The sequence below is a fragment of the Camelus bactrianus genome, chromosome 11, assembly GCF_048773025.1.
Source record: "Camelus bactrianus isolate YW-2024 breed Bactrian camel chromosome 11, ASM4877302v1, whole genome shotgun sequence".
Taxonomy (NCBI): Eukaryota; Metazoa; Chordata; class Mammalia; order Artiodactyla; family Camelidae; genus Camelus; species Camelus bactrianus.
The window spans coordinates 80049265-80069510 of NC_133549.1; the positions used below are offsets into that span (position 1 = coordinate 80049265).

At 45.3% G+C, this 20246-nt stretch overlaps 1 protein-coding gene across 3 annotated transcripts in view; it reads right to left on the bottom strand.

The window, feature by feature from the left end:
• Positions 1-5072: 5072 nt before the first annotated feature.
• VSTM4 (V-set and transmembrane domain containing 4) overlaps positions 5073-20246 on the bottom strand; it is an 89418-nt gene continuing 74244 nt past the window's right edge. For all 3 annotated transcript variants that reach the window (XM_074374369.1, XM_074374370.1, XM_074374368.1), the window contains one exon: positions 5073-6427. In XM_074374369.1, the coding sequence (XP_074230470.1) occupies positions 6302-6427 (126 nt within the window). In that variant the 3' untranslated portion in view covers positions 5073-6301. The remainder of the gene's footprint in view (positions 6428-20246) is intronic.

Genomic DNA, 20246 nt, shown 5'->3' on the forward strand with positions numbered 1-20246 from the left:
GCGGAGGATGGCTGGTGGGCATGCAAAGAGGGAGAGAGGGTGGCACTTAGAGAAAGCCATCACGGAACAGCCGAGTGGGGGAAAGGTGATTAGAAGAGGGCAGCCTAGGAAGAGCAACTGGGTGAGTCGGGGGATCAGGTTCAAAAAATGGAAAGGACGCCTGGGTCAAAAGGTGTGGTGGATGATAACACATCCTCTGCTGGGGAACACACGCTCAGCAACGAGACCCAGAGGCCTGGAGCAGAGCTGAGTTCGGGGATGAGGCTGGAGGCCGCCAGTGGAGGCTGAGAGGTAAGCGGGGAGGCCTGGGGAGCGCAGACTCCTGGGTAGTGGGGGAAGGACAAGAGGAGATGGCTTGGGAGGGGGGCCACCCAAGTTGAGAAATGTGTGTCACTCCGAAGACTGAAGGAGAAGCTGAAGATGTCAAAAACGAGAGAGGATCCCTGGTGAAGGAGACCCCTGAAGAACCAGGAGACAGAAGCCAGGAGAGATGGAAGGATGAGGAGTGGGAGCAGAGCGAGACGTTTTAAATAACTCGAGGTTGGCCCCGGGCTGGGCTGGGGGCCATCACGGGGTTCTCAGAACTGGGGTGCCCTGAATCCTGGGAGCACACAACAGGCTGAGGAAGGACAGGGATGGAGGAAATCCTGCAAGGAGAAGGCTGGGCAGCCCTGACCCTTACCAAAGCCAGAGACCAGCCCTGCAGAGGGCCGGGGTTCCCCCAGCAGGCGAGGAGGGTGGGAACAGATAGGCTTCCTGGAGCCAGAGCTTGGCGGTGAGGGTGGGGGCTCTGGCTGGATGTGTGGAGGTCACCGCGCTGGCTCTGCCACCAACTGGCAGCTCCCTTCCTGTCTCCTTTATTCCTCCAGCTACAAAGTGACCGGCTTGCTCGTGATGCTCCTGGGGGATCTTGCAGTTAGGACCCTGGCACAGAGTCTCTAAGGGGCCCATCCTTAGTGGATCATGGATCCCTTTAGAAAACAGAAGACAGAGCATCTGACTCTCAGGTACACGGTGCAAACTTCTGCATAAAAGTCCCTGGGTGTTTGTGGATTCCCTAAGACCCACCTGTAGACTAGGAGTCTGGGGTTCTAATCATACTCATAAATAGGAAGCCGTAACACCCAACAGCCCCACCTGCCAGAAAGCCGTAATAAAGGGAATCAAGGCTCATGCTCTCAGCAGCAGCGACGGCCCCCGCCCACACCAGCTCCTAATGAGTTTTTCTCCTGTTTGCCGATGGAGGACACTTGTAATAAAGTTTAATGTGGAAGAACAAGGTGTATTTAACCAAAGCTGTAAACATCTCTAATTCTATTTAAAACTATAGGGTGCAGTCATTAACATTTAACAATCAGACACGCAATTTGGTGTGAAGCTAGTTGAGCCGTGTTTATTAGAAAGCCAGCACCAAGTCATCTTTTATCAATGACAACAGAAGGAGCAGAAACCTGCTGTGGCTGCCCTCCCACCCCACCCTATGCATTAATTAAGAGTCTTCTCCAAATCTTCCACCCCATGGAAAGACACCGACTGCCTTGGAGAAAAATCTGCTGAGCAGAGCAGACGTGGCTCAGCAGGGAAGTCTGTTAGGTTTGTGCACCCAGGGAGTCGTTTGCCCCAGAAAAACAAATCTTTTTTAAAAATGTGAAATGAACAATTAATTAAGAATGAGCAAAGGGTCAACCTTTATTCTACTTGATCATTGCAGAGTTCACACCACCGCTGAGTCCTTCCTCCTTCCAGAAACTTCCAGGCACAGCTCCCCTCCGACTCCTCCAATGGCTTGCTCTGCTCTGGTCTCCTTCAGGCTCCTCGCCTGCCTCCAGACCCGCCAGCAGGGGGCGCTCCAACCACTCAGGTTCCTGCTCAGCTTCCGTCCTGGCTGGGCTGCCTGCCTCTGGGGAGTTTGCTCAGTCAGGGCTTCAGCTGTGACTTATGATCTGAAGACATCCTCATTCCCCCCAGGGGCTCCAGATCCACATTCCCCAGCCCCCGACCCTCAGTTTACATCCCTGCTACTCAAAGTGCAGTCCAGGGACCAGAAGCATGGGCATTCCCTGGGAGCTTGTTAGAAACACAGATTCCTCGGCCCCCACCCAGACTTCCTGAACCACAGTACAGTTTAACAAGGTCCAGGTCCTTCGTGCACACATTAAAGTTTAGGGAGCAATAGCCTGTCCTATCCATCTGGACACCCCCCTGTGGCTCAAGTTCAACATGTCCATACTGAAGGCAGACTCTTCCTCCAAACCATGTCTTCTTTGTTTTCCAACCCCGTAAACAGCTTCTATTGGGTGTAGGGAGTGAAGGGTGAGCTGGGATTGGTGGTGTGTGGCTGCCTCATCTTACAGTGGGCTCCCTCCCTGGGTCAGGGATACTGGAAGGACATCCCGTTCTAGGTAGAAGCCAGCCAAAACTTTAGGGTCAGCCGACACAAAAAGGCTCCCTCCGACATCCACGTGACAGGGCTCACTCGAATCTCAACCCGGTGCCCTTCCCCTGCTGTCGCCAGCACCGCTCAGTACTGCCGGGGACCCTACTCCAGACCTAAGGGCCCCTCCCTTAGGAGAGCATCAGTCCTGAAGCCGGATGTACCTCTCCACGGAGAAGGGCGTCTTCGGAGCCCAGCGAGGGCCCACTCAGGGAGAATCAGAGCACGCCAGGAACAAGTTCAGTTGTTGGAAGTGGTGCAACTGGGCTTCTTGGGTGGTGACCCTCGGGGTAATTGTTTGGCAGCTTTGATTCTATCAGTCAGAATTCTCTCGACTGCAATCTGACAAGCTTGAGCAAAACCAGGATTTCAGCAGTAGAAAAATGGGTTGGTTGATTGGATCAAAGATGATCTGAGGGAAAGGGAGTCTGGGGGATTTCAGAGCCTGCGAGCTGGGATTCCGTAGTGCCGGGACCCTGTCCTCCCTGCCACTTGCTCAGCGTCTCCCTCGTTCTCCGAGGCTGCTCTGCTCGGCAGGAGATGTTGCTGTAGATGGATCTGTGTGCACCCCAGCTCAGCTGCCCAAGGGGAGGATGATTTCTTTCTCCTAAGAATTCTGTTCGGCCCAGACCAGGCCTCGTGCATGCTTTAGCCCATTTTTCTGTGGCCTGGGGCATGAGTCCCATTCGTGGCCCAGCCTTGCTTGTAGTCATGCGCATCAGGGGCTGAGTGATGAACAAGGCTGTGAGTGGTCCCTAAAAGCAACCGCTGCTTTAGCGTTCTTATCCCAAGTGAGTCTTTGGGCTTCTCGCGATGTGGGATGACCCCCAATGACTATGCACTAAAAAAAATGAAGTGCCCCATGGCATTTTCCCGCCAGCAAATATCAGGGGAGGATTAAGCTTGGCTTTCTCTTAAATGCCCTGTGAGTTACCAGAGTCACAATGATTTAATGAAGAGATGATCTTAACGGAACCTCAACTCTGTCCTCCCACAGCTGCTTTAGTTCAGGGGCTGAGGCTTTGATTTAGCAAGACAACTGCATTCAGAGGGATTCCCTCTCTTGCCCCCTTCCTGGCTTCCTGTGATAATTCCATGCTATGCATGGCCAAGGCCAAAACTCACCAGCAAATCTGAGAGTATGTGCACTCTGCCTGCAGAAGTCCCTGCATTCTGAGCTCTTCTGTGACTCCATTCAGATGTCCAGGCAATTGTCCATGTTGAAAACTGCTTCTATAGAGTTGTCCCCAGGGAGGCCTTCCAGCAAAAACAGACTGAAGAACTTTTCCTACTTTCTGATTGAATGACACATTTTCCCTTATCTTTAGAAATGTCAGCGCGGGCTTAGTGGTGTATTTGCAAGCAAAGAATAAGTAAACCCATTTTTAAAAAAGCTTATCATGACAATAAAGTCAAGATTTATCACCCCAAAGAAGCACCAGGTATCAGTCATCCCTTGCTCTCAGTTCTGAGCAGAGTCTGGATGGTTTGCTTCGAGAGATCACGGTGGGGCAAGCTCTGCTTCGATGTTGCCAAGAGCTTCCATGATTCCCCTGGGAAGCATCTTCGGTAGGAGGTGATGGTCTGGCAGCCGCCTTTACACCCTATGCCAGCAAGTCCCCGACTCACACACCTGCGTGTGCGTGGATGCAGTTCTGACCAGTTTTGGAGAAAGAGTCTGAATTGAATCTATAACGGTGACTTGTTAGACGTAACCTAGAGCTACTAGTTCTTAAAATCTTGCGCTCTTCTTAGAATGCATTTATTTCCATGTGTGATGACACTAGGCTCCCAATGACTGTAAGGTGGGGGGCCTGGGGTGACTGAAGTTCAATCCAGTTCTGCAGAGGCCTGGGGGCCTCCTACTTCACTGCCATCTCCTCGCCACCTCCTCCACTCCCCCCGGGGACCCTGAGGGCCCCACTGGCCCACAGAGCTCCTTGAGCACATGAGGAAACCACCCTCCTTCCTCAAAACACCATGTAACCGTGCTCTGCTGGAAGACGGCCACGATAGAACATGACAGGATGCCGAGGGTGACTATGATAGGATGCTAGCATAATTACAGGAACGATGTCCCAGCTATACATCCTCCGGTCCTAAAGAGATGCTCTTGGAAGATCCAGTGAGTTCTTCTTCCAAAGCTGCAGAGTTTACTCACCACCTCTGAAGTCTGGCAGAAAGGAAGGGAATGGAGCCAGGGGAGGCCGGAGAGGAAGACTTCCTCTTTGTAAGGTCAGCCTATTTTTGCTTCTGGATCATCATTACCTGCTCCCGATTTGGACCCTTTCCAGTAAACCACGAGAGGCACCTGTGAGCTACCATGGGTCTCTGGGAGTGTTACTCTAGGGCTAAGTTCATGGACAAATATTTACTTTTTCAAGTTATTGCAATGAGAGCCTTAAATAGTGAAGACATTTTCATTTTTGAAAACATGAACTGGCTTTAGCATGAATGTTAGCACGGTGTATTTGTGTAGCAATATGTAGTGTCCAGAATCCTGCAACAGTCATTATCCCACGACATGAACTCTATGAGAGGTTAACTCACCTTTTCTACAGACACGGAGTCTGAGGCAATTAGGGGATAAGAAACTCCACCAAGTTCACATGGCTATACAGAGGGGCACGACTCAAGGTTGTGTTTAAAATATATAATTTACCATATATACATGGTCCATTACAAAGCCAAACTTTCTATAGTGTGCGGTGAAAAACCGCCAAGCACACTCACACATCAAGAAGTGTCCTTAACAACACAGTTGACAGGATGGCTGTGTTCCAGAATGGATTTGCCTCCAGGGAGATCCTGGATGTTGAACAGGTCCACAGAGCAACTTCCCCAGGGATCTAGACGCCATGCCTCCCAGCCTCCCTCCCCCGCAAGGGCATTAGAATTCACATGCATAGTTGAGTTGGGCAAGGCACTCTGTAACACAGGGGTGTTCGGGACACAGTTTTCCAACTCAGCTTGTATTTCCTACTGTCCTACTATTGGGGAACCAGGCAGAAGACTATTTGCTTTCACGCAAGTGGACATTCAATTAGAGCTGGTAACCTTGGCACCCTTCCCAGAGGCCTTCCATCCTGTCGATCAATGGAAAACTCCCCAGCGCCCTTGGAAGAGGGTGAGTGAGAACTTCTTGGAGAATGTAAATTTCTCCACCTGCAGAAGCCCCACTGCGGGAGGGGTGCAGGCCCTTAGAATGGACAACGCTCTACTCGTCCTGCGGCCTTGGGTGATAATGGGTGGGGAATCGGGCACCGGGGTCTTCAGACAGTTCACTGTCAGCTTAGACCTCAGACTTGCCCACAGTCTGTCTCTTGGCCTCTAAATCGCCAGTGTCGGTGCATCTATTTAAAACAAGAGATGCGATCTTGAGCAACTGCCTTAGATAAGCACTTTGCGCTGTTCTGGGTGCCCCGGCAATGTTCTCTGATCCTTTGAAAACCAGTTAGTATCTTATCTACCATCTCACACTTGGTCCTGTAATGGCATTTCCTCCAGCTAAATACTATGAGCTTGCTATCACAGGTACAGGAAGAGTAGAAGATTAAAAGTAAGATTTTTAAAAGGATTAAAACAAACTGAAAGCCAGAGAAAGGAGAAGAAAACATAAAGGGGTTTGGCTCAGCAGAGAATCTCCTTGGGTGGTCTCAGAATCAGAGTCCTCACCCGTCAGGGCTCAGACCCAGAAAATCTTGTCCTGGGAGATCTGTCTTTTGCAGAGAGGAGCCTCGTACCTCTCCGAAGGCACCTGGGATGTCACTGGAAAGGGGCTCCCACCCACACAGAAGGCATAAGTGAAAATACAAAAATAAGGATCTTGTATCCAAGGTTTCATAAATAACTGGGGTGGCGGATGGGTTACAGCTTGTTCTCCTCGAAGAGGATCTGGGCGTAGACGGTGCTGGTGGGGACGCCTTTGGCTGTCTGGTGGGGTTTGATCAGCTCCAGCTCAGCATAGGTCAAGTTCTCCTCGGCAATCTTTGGCTATTAGACAAAACACAACACAATTTTAGCTGAGCACAGGGAGTTCGATGTCATTCATTTGTCAGGCACGTATTTTCATAGCACTTTGGTGATTCAAAGGGAAACAAATGGACAAAAAAATGTAAGGGGACATGTAACTGCCTTTCTCTGGCTAACTTACTCCACTTAATGTAATATCACTTATATGTGGGATCTGAAGAAATGACACAAAACACAAATAGACTCACAGACATAGAAAATAAAATGACAATTATCCAAGGGAAAGAGGGGAGGTGGGGAGTGATAAATTAGGTGGTTGGGATTAACAGATACACACTACTATATATAAAATCAACAATAAGAAACTACTGAATAGCACAGGGAACTACAGTCAACATCTTGTAATAACCTAATGGAAAAGAGTCTGAAAAAGAATATACATGTATATGTTTATAGGGTTGAATCACTTTGCTGTACACCTGAAACTAACACAACATTGTAAATCAGCTATACTTCAATTAAAAATTTTTTTAATTAAATAAAAATAATAAAATAAAGTTAAAAAAAGGATGTGTAAAACCTATAAGATAGATCTTGTTGTCTTATATATAACACCATGTCCTACAAAGAGACACTATGATTTATTTTTAAGTTGACACAGAACACTAACAAAAAATGATTAAACATTAGGCCACAAAGTAAACTTTAATTCTGACAAGTGAAAACGCAACTAACAGCCTCTCATGGAAAGGATAAAAAAAGGTAAAGACAGAAACAAAAAATCTTAGAAATTAACCCCCAAATTAGAATGCTCCTATCTAAAAATTTTAAGTGACTTAATCTGTATAAAGCTAACATTTCAGAATATCTCGAAAATAATGATAAAGAAGATATTACTTGCCAGAACCTCAAGAAGGCTGTACTCAGAGAAGATTCATAACCTTAAATATTTATATTAAATGATATAAATTAAATGGATCAAACCCCCAATTGAAGAAGTTAGGAAACAGAACAAAATAAATTTTTAAAAAAGGAGAAGAAAGAACCTAAATAAATAAATAAATAACACTAGACTGCATAAATCAGAAAACAGAAAAACCATAGAATAAATAAAAATATCCAAAAGCTTGTGCTTAAAAAGCACTAATAAAACAAACTGAAAAATAAATTAATCAAGAGGAAAAGAGAAAAAGTATAAATGAATAAAATAGGAAATTAGAAAAGAGATACAAGTGAAGGAAATTTTAAAACTTGAAGAACTTTGCTTAACATATGGCAAGAACTTTGAGATACAGGATGAGCAATAGTCCAGAAAAATATAAATTATAAACATTAACTCCAGGAAATCTAAATGTATTAATTATTATCAAAATAAAAAAAGAAAGAAAAGCAAAGAAAGGAAAATAATGGAAGGAATGGAGGCAGGAAAGAAGGCAAAAAGGAAGGAAAGAAAATACTGTCAAAAGCACCAGGCCCAGGCAGTTTTATAAGATAATTTCTAAAAGAAATTCTTTTAAGAAAGAGGTAATTCTAATATAATTAAACTGACCCAGAGCATTAAAAAAAGGAAAAGCTTCACATATTTTAGAACGATCTCATTTATTAGTATAAATTAGCATAAATCAGATTTACTTAGAGAGCATTAACATGTACACTAAAAGATAGATTATCATGTTCAAGCTGATTTTATTTCAGGAATGCAAAGATGGTTCAATATTAGAAAAATCTATTAATATAATTCACAGTAGTAATAAAGAGAAAAACCATATGGTTATCTCTACAGATGCTGGAAAGACATTTAATAAAAATTTTTTAAAGTGTTAAAAATAATTATTGTCACCAATGTATATTTTCTTATCATGATTAAGGAATGTTATTGAAATACAGAATAATTGGTGATGATCCAACTCACAAGCAAAGAACAAAATATTAACTACTATACATAAAAACAGATAAAAACCAAATTTCTTCTGTATAGCACAGGGAACTATATTCAATATCTTGTAATAACCTTTAATGAAAAAGAATATGAAAACAAATAGATGTGTATATATATGTATGACTGGGACATTACGCTGTACACCAGAAATTGACACGTTGTAACTGACTATACTTCAATTAAACAAAAAAAAGTCTAACTGACCAAAAAAAAAAAAAAAAAGGAAAAGAAAATTGAACAAAGAATGACAGGACCAGAGAGTTCACAGGAAAGGAAACACAAAGGCTCTCACACAGATGACGAGACTCAACCTCTCTCAAAAAAAGATAGTAGTAATTTTAAAAACAGACATCAGTTTTATCTTTCAAGTTGACAAACAAACCAAAAAATTAAAAATTAAAAAAAGATTGCCAAAAGAAACAGAAACAGATCCTCTTGTATATTGTTGGTGGAAGTGCTTATTGGTAAAAGCAAAAAAAACCTGGAAACACTTAAATGGACACCAGTAGGAAACTCGTGCATTCATAATGGGGTATACAGTGCAGTCTTTAACAAGAATGATGGAGCTGTATGTGTACTGTATGTTTTACTGTCATGTGTGTAAATATGTGTGTATGGGAGTAAATCTACGTGTATATATTCCATGTGCTCAGAAAACTCTTAGATCTCACTTGGAAATCAAGAACCTGTCTCCAAGGTTCCCTCTGGGGAAGTAAACAGGGTAGCTGGAGGGAGACCCACCCTTTACCGTACACATTTGTTGGTACCTTTTGAATTTTGTAGATGGTATATGTATTTAAACAGCACATTATTTAATTTTAATTCAGAATTAGAAAAATTAAAGCTGGACACTGATTTATAGTCATAAAAGACACATCACTTTCATGTAAGCAACTCTGCTTTTGTCTTTTGTTTTTTGGCTTTGACTGTGCTGTCATTGTTTTATTTTGATTTTTCTGGCATGTGCTATACCTTGGTGATCTAGCCAAAATTCAAGATAAATAAACCATTTACATTCAATCTAAGGTTCTTAAAAAGAATGCCCAAAGCAAAAAGACTCTTTTCTTTTGAGATGAAGCATCACAAGAGGGGACAGGGAGCAAGAGAGAAAAATACCATATGATAACATCACTCATATGTGGAATCTAAAAAAAAAAAAAAAAAGAAGAAAAATGAACTTAAATATAAAACAGAAACAGATTCATAGACATAGAATACAAACTTGTGGTTGCCAGAGAGGAGCAGGGTGGGAAGAGACAGACTGGGAGTTCGAGATTTGTACTGACAGGTAGATAAAGAATAGATATACAACTCTATACTGTATAGCACAGGGAAATATATTCAAGATCTTGTAGTAGCTCACGGTGAAAAAGAATATGAAAATGAATATATGTATATTCACGTAGGACTGAAAAATTGTGTGGTACACCAGAAACTGACACAACATTGTCAACTGACTATAACTCAATTAAAACAAAAAAAGGTAAGAGAGAAAAAAGAGGGGAAAAAAAAGAGAATGTAGAGAACTCCTTACAGCCAGTAACTTCTGGTCAGGGGTGACCTTGGAGAGACCCATCCTCACAAAGTGGCCCTTTTAAAATTTCAATGTTAAAGACAATGATAAGAATTGGAGCCTCCTGCTTGTCTTTTGATATCAAAAATTTTTACATTTCTTCTTCGTTGTCCGTATCTTACGAGCCAACAAAAATGCCATTTATTTCTCACCCTTTGGTTTAATTACGTTTCCCATTATAATGATTCTATTTAGAAACGCCATGCGTCCTCAATTAAGCACGCAAAACCCAGCTCATGTAAATTTTAGAGCCAAGATTTCTGAAATCATATTGTCCAGGTGTTTTATTACATTACTTTGAAATTGCATTGTTTTCTCGTGTAGATTATCTGTTTATTCTTAAGTTATTCCATTACGTTTGGATATGAAAAATAACGCTAGCTTTCTCCATACAGGTCACCAGGCTGGCCTGGCTAATGCGTCCTTTTCAAACATTTTTATGATGTTCCTATAGTAAACATAATTTAATAAAGCCAAAGCATACTAAATAAATAATTGCATCTAGAAAAGCAATAAAAACAAATAAAATTAGTATTTTCATAAGTGGAAAGGTACTTCAATTACTGCTACAAGCAACAACCCACCATAAAATGTGTAGAATCATTTCCCTTATGCATATTTCTGGAATATAATAATTTGATTGAAGATATGAGGTAGCACACCAGAGGCTCCGAATTGTGAAGTATATACAGTTTCCAACCGGAGATGCGTAATATTAGTCCTTGGCACCTTTAAAGAACCTATTGTTTTTCTGGCACGCGTGCTTGGCTATCCCCATCAACCATGTGCTTAATTACACTTCCCAGCTTGTTTAGCTAGAAATAAATTCCTAATGGCCACCGAAAAGGGGAAAATGTAGACTCCTCACCAGTTTTTCACCGAGCGACCTTTCCTGGCACTGATGCTTTAGGGGAAGGTTGAGGTGCCTTAAGAAGTAGCTTAGAGAAAATTATCGGCGTATCAGGAGGACTATAATAGCGCTGGTAGTGAATCCAGGAGTCAGGAGCAGAATGTAAAGGTTAAAGCAGGCAATTGCAGCGGGGCAGAGGCAGCGTGAGGGACCTGTCACGTGTCAGGTGATGCTGCCATCTTGACCACACAAACCTGTTTGGACTTAAGATAAAGGCATCCCTCCTAATGTCTATGGCGATTCAAGAACTGGAGTGCAGTGAGTGCGTCCCTGGAGGTGAATCAACACACACTTCTGTTCGTTCCCTGCCAGCCTCTGGTCCTCAAGCCCCCATCCTGTTCCTGGTGCTGCAGGAAGTACAGAAGTACGTGGGAGCAACAGCACTCAAGAAAACAAATTTAAATACGCTTGAACTGGCTGTTCACGAGCACTCCTGCAACAACTGTGAAAACACAAAGGACACTGTGGGAGGTAGGACTTCCAGGCTTCAGACGTGAACTTTACATTTCTATCTGCGGGTGCTGTGTTCCCCGGAGAACAGGAGGGGGATGGCGACCAGCTATTTGAAGTCCCGGCAGTGTCCTTTAAAAGAAGCCCTAGAGACAGACTGGGAGTTCGAGATTTATAGATACTGACAGGTAGGTACAGAATAGATAAACAAGTTCATACTGTATAGCACAGGGAAGTATATTCAAGATCTTGTAGTATCTCATGGTGAAAAAGAATATGAAAACGAATATATGTATGTTCCTATATGACCGAAGCATTGTGCTGTACACCAGAAAAATTGACACCACATTGTAAACTGACTATATCTCAATAAAAAAATAATAATAACAATATTTCAATTAAAAAAATAGCAAAAAAACTTTCTAAACATGTGAGAAGGAACACGGCCGTTTCCTCTTTTCCAGGACTATTTAGTTTTATTTTCTTTTCCCCTTCACTTAGCCTGAAGAGACTCCTGGCCCATTTCTCTTTCTATTCCTCCAATAAAGGCCTGGATTTGTGTTCAATTGCCTGGGTCTTGTAGGTTCTAAACCCCTTTGTTTCATGTACATTTAATCTCACTTTTCATATGTTTCCTCCCAGCCATGAGGAATCCACTCCTTAGTCTGGAGTGGGATTTTATAAGCAAGAGGGGCAGAGGTTTGGATGGAGACATGGGTCAACGTATCCAAGAGAGGCCAATGCATCCAAGAGAGAAAAATTCTCCTCTAAAAAAAAAAAAATAATAATAATTAACACAACCTTGTAAATCGACTACACTTCAATTTTAGAAAAGGACAAAAATTTAAAAAGAAAATTCCTCTCTTAGTTCAATGGAAGTGCTCATGGAGAGGAGGTGAGGACAGTGGCCCTGAAGCCATTACCTCATGGCTGACAGCAGAACAGGGGTTCAGGAGGAATTGGGACCTCGGTTCAAATGCCAACTGGGTGACCCTGGGCCAGTTCCATCATTGGCACTCAGGGATCTACCTCATTGATGTAAGTGAGGATTTAAACAAGAAGATGTATGCAATGATTCTCGCACCACTGTGTCAACCCCGTAAAAGATGCTGAACACACGTGTGCTGAATAAATCAATGTTTTGGTGTCATCGCTTTCTCTCTATAGAGTGTCAGCTAAAATACCACCCATCAGTATACCTTGTGAGGTCTTCAGGAGTTACCAAGAACGATGAGAACGAAGTAGCCCTGGACATCTTTTGACAGATAAAGAATAGATTCTAGGAAATTAGTTGTTATGGTCTGAATTGTGTCCCTTCAAAATTCATGTATTGAAGCCCTAAGCCTGCAATACCCCAGAATGTGACTGTACCTGGAATCAGGGTTTGTAAAGAGGTAATTAGAGTAAAATCAGGTCATTAGAGTGGGCCCTAATCCAGGATGACTTGTGTCCTTATAAGAAGAGGACATTAGGACTCAGGCACATAGAGAGGGAAGACAATATAAAGAGACAGGGAGAAGATGGCCACTTATCAGCCAAGGAGAGAGTCCTCAGAAGAAACCAGCCCTGCAGACAGCTTGATCTCAGACTTCTAGCATCCAGAACTGTCCAAGCGCCCCAGTTTTTGGTACCTTGTCCGGCAGCCCGAGCAAACTAACAGATTAGTTAAGATGGTGACAGAAGAGAAGGGAAAGGGAATGGCCTGCCTTAGGGGCAGAGGAGAGGAACTACCTGATGCTTCACCCAGGACGAAAGAGATGCACGCAATTTATGTCAACACCGGAGCAGAAGCATCCCCTCCTGAGGGAGGAAGGGGACTGAGGTCTGATTCATTTACCTCCCCATTCCATGAGGAACAACACTGGAATAAAGAAGCTCTAGGACTGCCTCACATGGTACAACCCCCCACCCCCAAGACACACACAGACACACACCTTCCACCCCCAGCAGCCCTGCCCGCCATGGCTTAGCTAGACCCTGGGTTGCAACCGACGTAGCTGCATCGCTGGCAGCCCGGGCCGAGCACAGTTCCGGGCTGGGGACCCACTAGCTTTGAGGAGAGAAGGGATGGGGATGCTGCTGTAAATATCCTCGTAAGGGAGCGCTTGGCTCCATCCATGAGAAGGCAGCTACTGCAGGCAGCAACCGAGGCCCAGGGACGGCTGCCTCCATCTGAATAATGGACTACAGGACAGTCCAGTCTGCCATCTTTAGTCCAGTTCAGTCTGAGCTGAACCCAGCATATAGGCAGAACCCAAGGTCATCCTCATCTTCACAGATGAGCAGATGGACATCTGAGGGAGGAGGAGTCAGCTTTACTGAGTCATGTTGGTTCTGCCCGAATCCCTGGGCCCCTACCTGCCACTCCACAGCTCTCTCGGAAGCCACCTCTTTGGTTGCCACTTCTCACGCTGATGATACAGGGGAAGCAAACCTCAAGAAGAGACTGGGATGAGGTTGAGCAATGTGTTGAGTAGAAGACAGATCAAAATCCTGCAGAAAGGGGCTCCTTGGTCCAAGGAAGTGATACTTCCCCATGCGCTCAGACCTTCTTGGGCAAAGTGTCTTGTTTCTTCCCGATGAAAAAATAAATGGAGTAAATCTTGAGACTTGAGGCAACAAGAATGAAAACCAGGGGCAACATGCTCAAGATACTGGAGCCTCGTGGCCTCAGTGACCAAAGATTTCAGGATTAGGTAACTGGGAGCTGAAATTCCCTCCATGCTCAGCTTTCCCAAGAGGGTGGAGAGCTGTTTCCATGGTGTTGAGGGGGCCCTTTTGTAATTTGTCTATTCAGAAGGGGCATTTTTCTAAAATCTACATAAAGGTGCTATATGTACTGGCAGTGGCCCTGGCCTATGCCCAGATATTTTGCCATAAAAAAAAAATAAATGACAATCTGTTTCAAGATAAAATGAAATATGTAAAATGAACCGTAACTTTGGAAATTCCTACTCCCAGGGCTCAGTGGAAGTGGCCAGATGGTGAAGGCCAGTGATCTGTGATCTCTGGTGGCTCTTAGCAATCATGGCAGCCTGGAGTCTACTGCCTCCGGTGCTGAGAACGAGGACCCAGCCCACTGGGGGAGTAGGATGGGTGGGGCTCAGGACATAGGTGTCAACACGAAACAGAAGCAGGGCTAGATTTATTCCTTCACAGGCCCTGCCTTGTGGATCTTTCTGATCTGTTGTCTGGAATATCAAAGTTCTCCAGCAATAAAGGTTGTAGGTTACAAAACCCCAAGGGGAAGGCATTGATTGACTTTGGACATCCGGCCACTGCTGCAAGTGCCAAGGGTGATGGCCTAGATGCAAACTCTCCTACGTGATCTGCTTTCAATCACCCTCCCAGGTTCCCCTCCTTCTCAGATGTCCCCAGCAGGTGAGGGGAGCTCAGTTGCAACTGATGCTGGTTCCCTCAGCATGGAATTCCCTCTCTCCTCACATATGAGGTGGACCCCCTACTGCTTCACAATCCAGCCAAGCCCTCTGTGAGGGCTCCCTGACATCATTTGTGTCCACAGTGTGCTCCACACCACTGCCCAGCCTTGTGACACGTCTTTTGGGAATGCACTGGGACCTACCATGATATATATTCTCTTTGTCTCTCCCTCTTTCTGTCTCTCTGTCTGTCTGCTTATCTGTCTATCTCTCTAATAATAGTAATCATAGAATGGTGCACTGGCCAAAGACTGAAGAGATTTTATAATAATAAATTTTTATTAATTTATTTATTTCCATGAAAATATTTCAAATGTTCTAAGCGTGCTCCTGAGCTATGTTCTCCAATGTGGGCAACACCCCCACCCGGCAGGCATGTTCACAGGTTCACACACATGCGTGTGCACCCCCAGCCCTAGGATTACAGTTCTACTCACATCTCCTGCTCTGTCTTCCACTGACACAGAGATTTTTGTTTAACTTTTTAATTTAATTTTCTTAAAAGACATGCAGTAAAAGCTTTTTTTTTTTTTTTTTGGTGGATCGTTGCATGCATCTGAATGCACATACAGATTTCCAGGACCTCTGCCAGCTCAGGACACAGAATGGCTCCATCACAGTCCCTCCCACTAACCTCTGCAGTCACGTCCTACCTCCAACCCTATCTTCAGACAACCCCGATCTGTGTTCTGTCACTATGGTTTTCTCTCTTAGAGAATGTCTTGTGAAAGGAATCATACAGCATGTAAGCTTTTGGGATCGGCTTTTTCTCTCAGCATGATTTCCTCACATTTCATCCACATCGCCATGTGTATCAATGGTTTGTTCCTTCTGATTGCTAAGGAGTATCCCACGGTGGGTCACGTGCCACAGTTTGCTTATCCAACAGCTGCTGAGGGACATCTGGCTCAGTTCAAGTTTTTGATGGTTATGAGGAGTTGCTATAAATAATCATTGCAGGTTTGTGTGTGATGTTTTCATGACTCTAGGATAAACACCCAGGAATGGGGTTGCTGGGTTATATGGAAAGTACGTCTAACTTCAAAAGAAACTGCCAAACTATTTGCCCAGAGTGTCTGCAGCATTGCTCCCTCTCACCAGCAATATCTGAGGTTTTACACGCTCTACATACATGACGGCACTTGGTAGTGCCAGTGTTTTTTTATTTTCGCCATTCTAGTAGGTGCTGGTGGTCCAGTAATTACCTTTTCACTGTCCTGGAGGAACTCACCAGTCCTAGCCTTGCACTCAAATACTCACTGACAGCCACTGAGCCAGATTAAATTCTCACATAGAACAACATCCCGAGAAGAACTGGGAAAGGCTTAGCACACAGACCAGTTTTCTAATACAGTGATAGAACCTTCTGGAATCTAGGTGTAGTGAAGTGAATATGCAAGTTTCAGAGTTTGAAATGCTATGTCCCCCATCCCCTCTCCCGTTCTGCCAGTGGTCAGACCTGCAACAGCAGATGACAGCCTCCAGGCTGGACCTCCCGCTTCTAACGTAAGCCCTACCTCCCCCCAGTTTTAGAGCGATGATTATGGAACGTATGTCTAAAGGGAAGGATTTACTGCATAAAGCTAACACTGGAAGAGTCAACCCCAAAGGATTTAGAAGTTGTGAACCTCTTGGGACCATGCCTTACTTCAAGCCCCTAACTGAAAATTTCTGTCTCATTTTGTAGGTGTGTTTCCAAGAGTCAAGCCAAGAGTTAGCTTTCCTCCCAGAAGAAACAGATTGAACATTCCATGCAGACTGCTGCAAAACCACACTTTTGCACAGAGATCACGGTTCGATGCAAACGTTGAATTAAGTTGCAGGAATAAAAGAACAATGCAGTTGCAGCCACTGCAAGTTCTCTGATGTCAGAAGTTCAATTGGGTAATACCATTATCGCAGCATCAGATCAATAACTAGGACATGGGATGTTTATGCTAACGTCACCTTCGAGCTTAAAAATGTGATTGCAGTTCTTCGGAGTTGCACTGTCAGGAATCTATTTACCCAAGAGAGAATTACACATTATCCATATTATCGAGGGCAGACTTCCTCTTCCCTCTTCGAGATAAGTGTTCATTCTTTATTCAACAGAGGAGCACTGGTAAAACAAACTCTCCCCTGGTAACATCCACACACTGGCCACCAGAGCCACCAGAGCCACTGAGGAGCGGGGAAGGCTTGCGCATTCCGTGAAGCTCATTCAAGTGCATTCAGTGATGGAGGGCACTCAGTGGGTACCTGTAGGTCCCAACTCAGGAAAGAAAACTCTGTCGTGGTCCTTATGTGTCCTGTAAGAACCAACAGACCTTGGAAACGAACTTGACTTGTGTTCCACAGGCCTGCCAACTGGCATATTTATTTATATTTAAACATATTACGGAAAGAAAAAGCATGTTAAATGAAATGAAAGAATCAAAACAAACAAAAGAGATATATTTTTGAGACAGAGACCTTGAACGATGGTATGAAGACACAATCTTGAAGTGACTCTAGGGGGTGGCAGAGTGTGGGGGGGTGTTGGGGATTGGTCCTTCTGAGATCAGCTCCGTGAGGTGGGGCCAGTGGCCATGCCCGCTTCACAGATGAGCAAACAGGCTTTAAAGGCAGCTAAATGGCTCAAGGTCATGCAGCCATTGCTGGGTGGAGTCTGAACTCAGAATCCAGCAGTCCGGCCTGGAATCCACACCCTGCTCACAGGCAGTGCCCAGAACTTAACAAGTAGTGGTCAGAAGCAGTGACTGAAGAAGCTCTGATGTGGGTGCCTTGTCCATGGGTGAGCCAGCCAGGTGGACAGCAGTCCTTGAAATTCCAACGGGGACAAGAGTGACCTTCCAAAGACAACGGGGAAGCTTCACTGGCATAAATCTCAGGAGAGTGTGTTTCAGAAGAGGCCAGGGCTGCTCAGCGGCAGTGTGAGCTCCAGCTGGAGGGGAGTGGGGAAGGGAGAACCAGCCCTCCCTCATCAGAGGCTTGGCTTCGTGCAGTGGGGTGGGGGACCTGAGGGCACAGCCCAAGGGCTGACACGTGGGGCTGACACTGATTGGGTCACACCACAAAGGGGCGGGAATCCTGCTGGCGTCCCTTCTGGTGACCTCTTGTCTCTCTTCCCAGTCTCACCCCCAAAGGAGTCTTAGTCTCCAAGGAAGGAGCAGGTGTGCCTCTGACCAGCATGGGAGGGAGGTGCCAAAGGTGTAGTCAGGCTGTGAGTGAGGTAGCAACAGACTCTAGGGCAGAGGTGCCCACTGGACAGGGAGAAATGTGAAGCTCGGCGCTGATGGGGTGGGGCTGGAAAATCCAGGGGAATTTTCTGAGGTAACCGCCGGAGACTTGCCAGGTCTACTCTCACCATCTCCTTGGAGCTGAGGTCATTGGTCCACTGGTACCTCTGGTTCTAGCAGCATAACTGATTCCAGCATCCTCCCTCAGAGGCAGGGTGGGGACTGGAATTCAGCTGCACTCCCCAAACCGAGAAGGCAGATGAGACTGTTGACTTAGGTGCGTCTTGGCAATCTGAGCCAGGGCCCAGAGACCAGGACCCTCAGTTACTGTGCGTGGAGACAGAGATGCTCTCCGAGGCCCCCTTCCTCTGTCATTTCAGCCACCTGTGAGCCTTACAGGTGTACCTGCCCAGAGTCCTACCCCATGCCTGCCTTCCACATTGCTAATACCCAGTGACTCATGGCCGGTAACCCAGTGTTCTCTAGGACTTTGGAAGGATTAAAAAAGCTCTGGAACTCGAGAGAGAAGACTTGGCTGGAGATGAAGATTTCCAAGCCTCATCCAGGTGAGCTGGCACCTTGGGTTGGATGAAGTCATTCGGAAATCACGAGCGGAGCTATTTCACATCGAGCTCTGGAGCCTACAGAGAATTCAACGGATGCTTAGCAAAGTGCATTCCCAGAAGGAATTTGACACGAGGGAAAGTCACATGCCCCTGGCTAATGGCTCAGAGGACAGACAGAGGTGACCAGCTGTAGAAGGCTCTGATGCTCTGCGCAGACGGGCCCGAGGCTTTATGAGTCATGAGACAGATGGCTATCTCTAGATTTCACCAACATATGTTTTGGAAGCTGAAATGTGATTAGAGACAATTCTCCTGGGGAGGGTCCTGACACATGAAACTTCTCACAGTGGCACAGCGAGCTCTCCGTGATCTAATACAGTCACTCATCTTCCCTTCCCGGTGGACCATAGAGCTATGTTTTCCCAGCTGCCAGCCCAAAGTACTTTTACTGGCAATATTATTCAAGAGAATGCTTATGCTTTGAAAACGAGAGTCTTTGGTTTCCTACTTGTACACAGACGTCCATTCTGAGACTCTTCAGTCTTGAACATGCTCCATCTTCTAATCAACTGCAATCTTTAAAACACTCTTCCAGATTCATGGGATCGTGCAAGGGTCTGTCTAGTGGTACTTTAAGAGCATGGACTCTTGGAGACAGAAAGATGGCTATTTACTAGCTGTGTGACCTTGGGTAAGTTACTTAACCTCTCTGTGCCTCCGTGTCCTCATCTGTCAAGAGGGACTTATAATAGTACCCATCCCACAGAATTATTTTGAGGATTAAATGCATTAATACAAGTCATGCACTTAGAAGATTACCTGGTAGATAAACAGTAAATGCTACACAAGTACTCAGTTACTACCATGAGTATAATTTTTATCGTAGAAACGAACAAGTGTTGCTTGAACAATTGGTCCCTTTGAAATATTTAGAGCAGAGAAAAGAAGACAGTCAGAGATCATTTGGAAAAACATCATGTACCAGATGCTGCTGGATGCCATTGGACTTTGGACCAGTTCCAGAGAAATCCAGGTAATTTTTTTTCATAGTGGGAAAGATAATTGCTCTAAAAAGATAAGTCAAATCATGCCGCTCACTGCTCTACACAAAATTCCCCCAGTTTCTCTTCATACCTAAGAATAAAATCGAGTGTCCTTATCAGCATTCTGATCCTTCCTGATCTTGCCCCGGAACCCCTCTGCCCCCAGCTCGCACCACACGTCCCCCTTGCTGGCCAGGGCTCCAGCCACACTGGTCTTCTTGTGTCTCCTGGACACACCTGGCCACCACTCCCGGTGCAGGGCCCGCCTCAGGGCCTCTGCCTGGAATGTTCTTTCCCCACACGGCAGTGCTCCCTCACTTTGTCAGCTCTGTGCTCCAAGGAGGCCCCCACCCCCATCAAACACAGCCCCTCCCCAGCTCCCTGCCCTGCTCGATTGCTCTGCAGAGCACGTCTCACCCCTTGATACTGAAAAGCAATGTCTCCTTGATTACCTGCTGTCTTCTCCCACTAGAATGTAATAATAGTACCTAGTGTTTACTTAGCACACCAACAACTCTGTGCAGAAAGTACTCTTTTTATCACCCTGATTTCACACATGCAGAAACCAAGGCAAAGAAATGGCAAGCTTGAGGTCCATAGCTAGCAAGCAGCAGCGCTGGGGCTACCGCTGGCCTCTAACCACACTGCTCAGCTCCATGGAAGCAGTGACTGTTAAACTTTGCCACTGCTGCACCCAG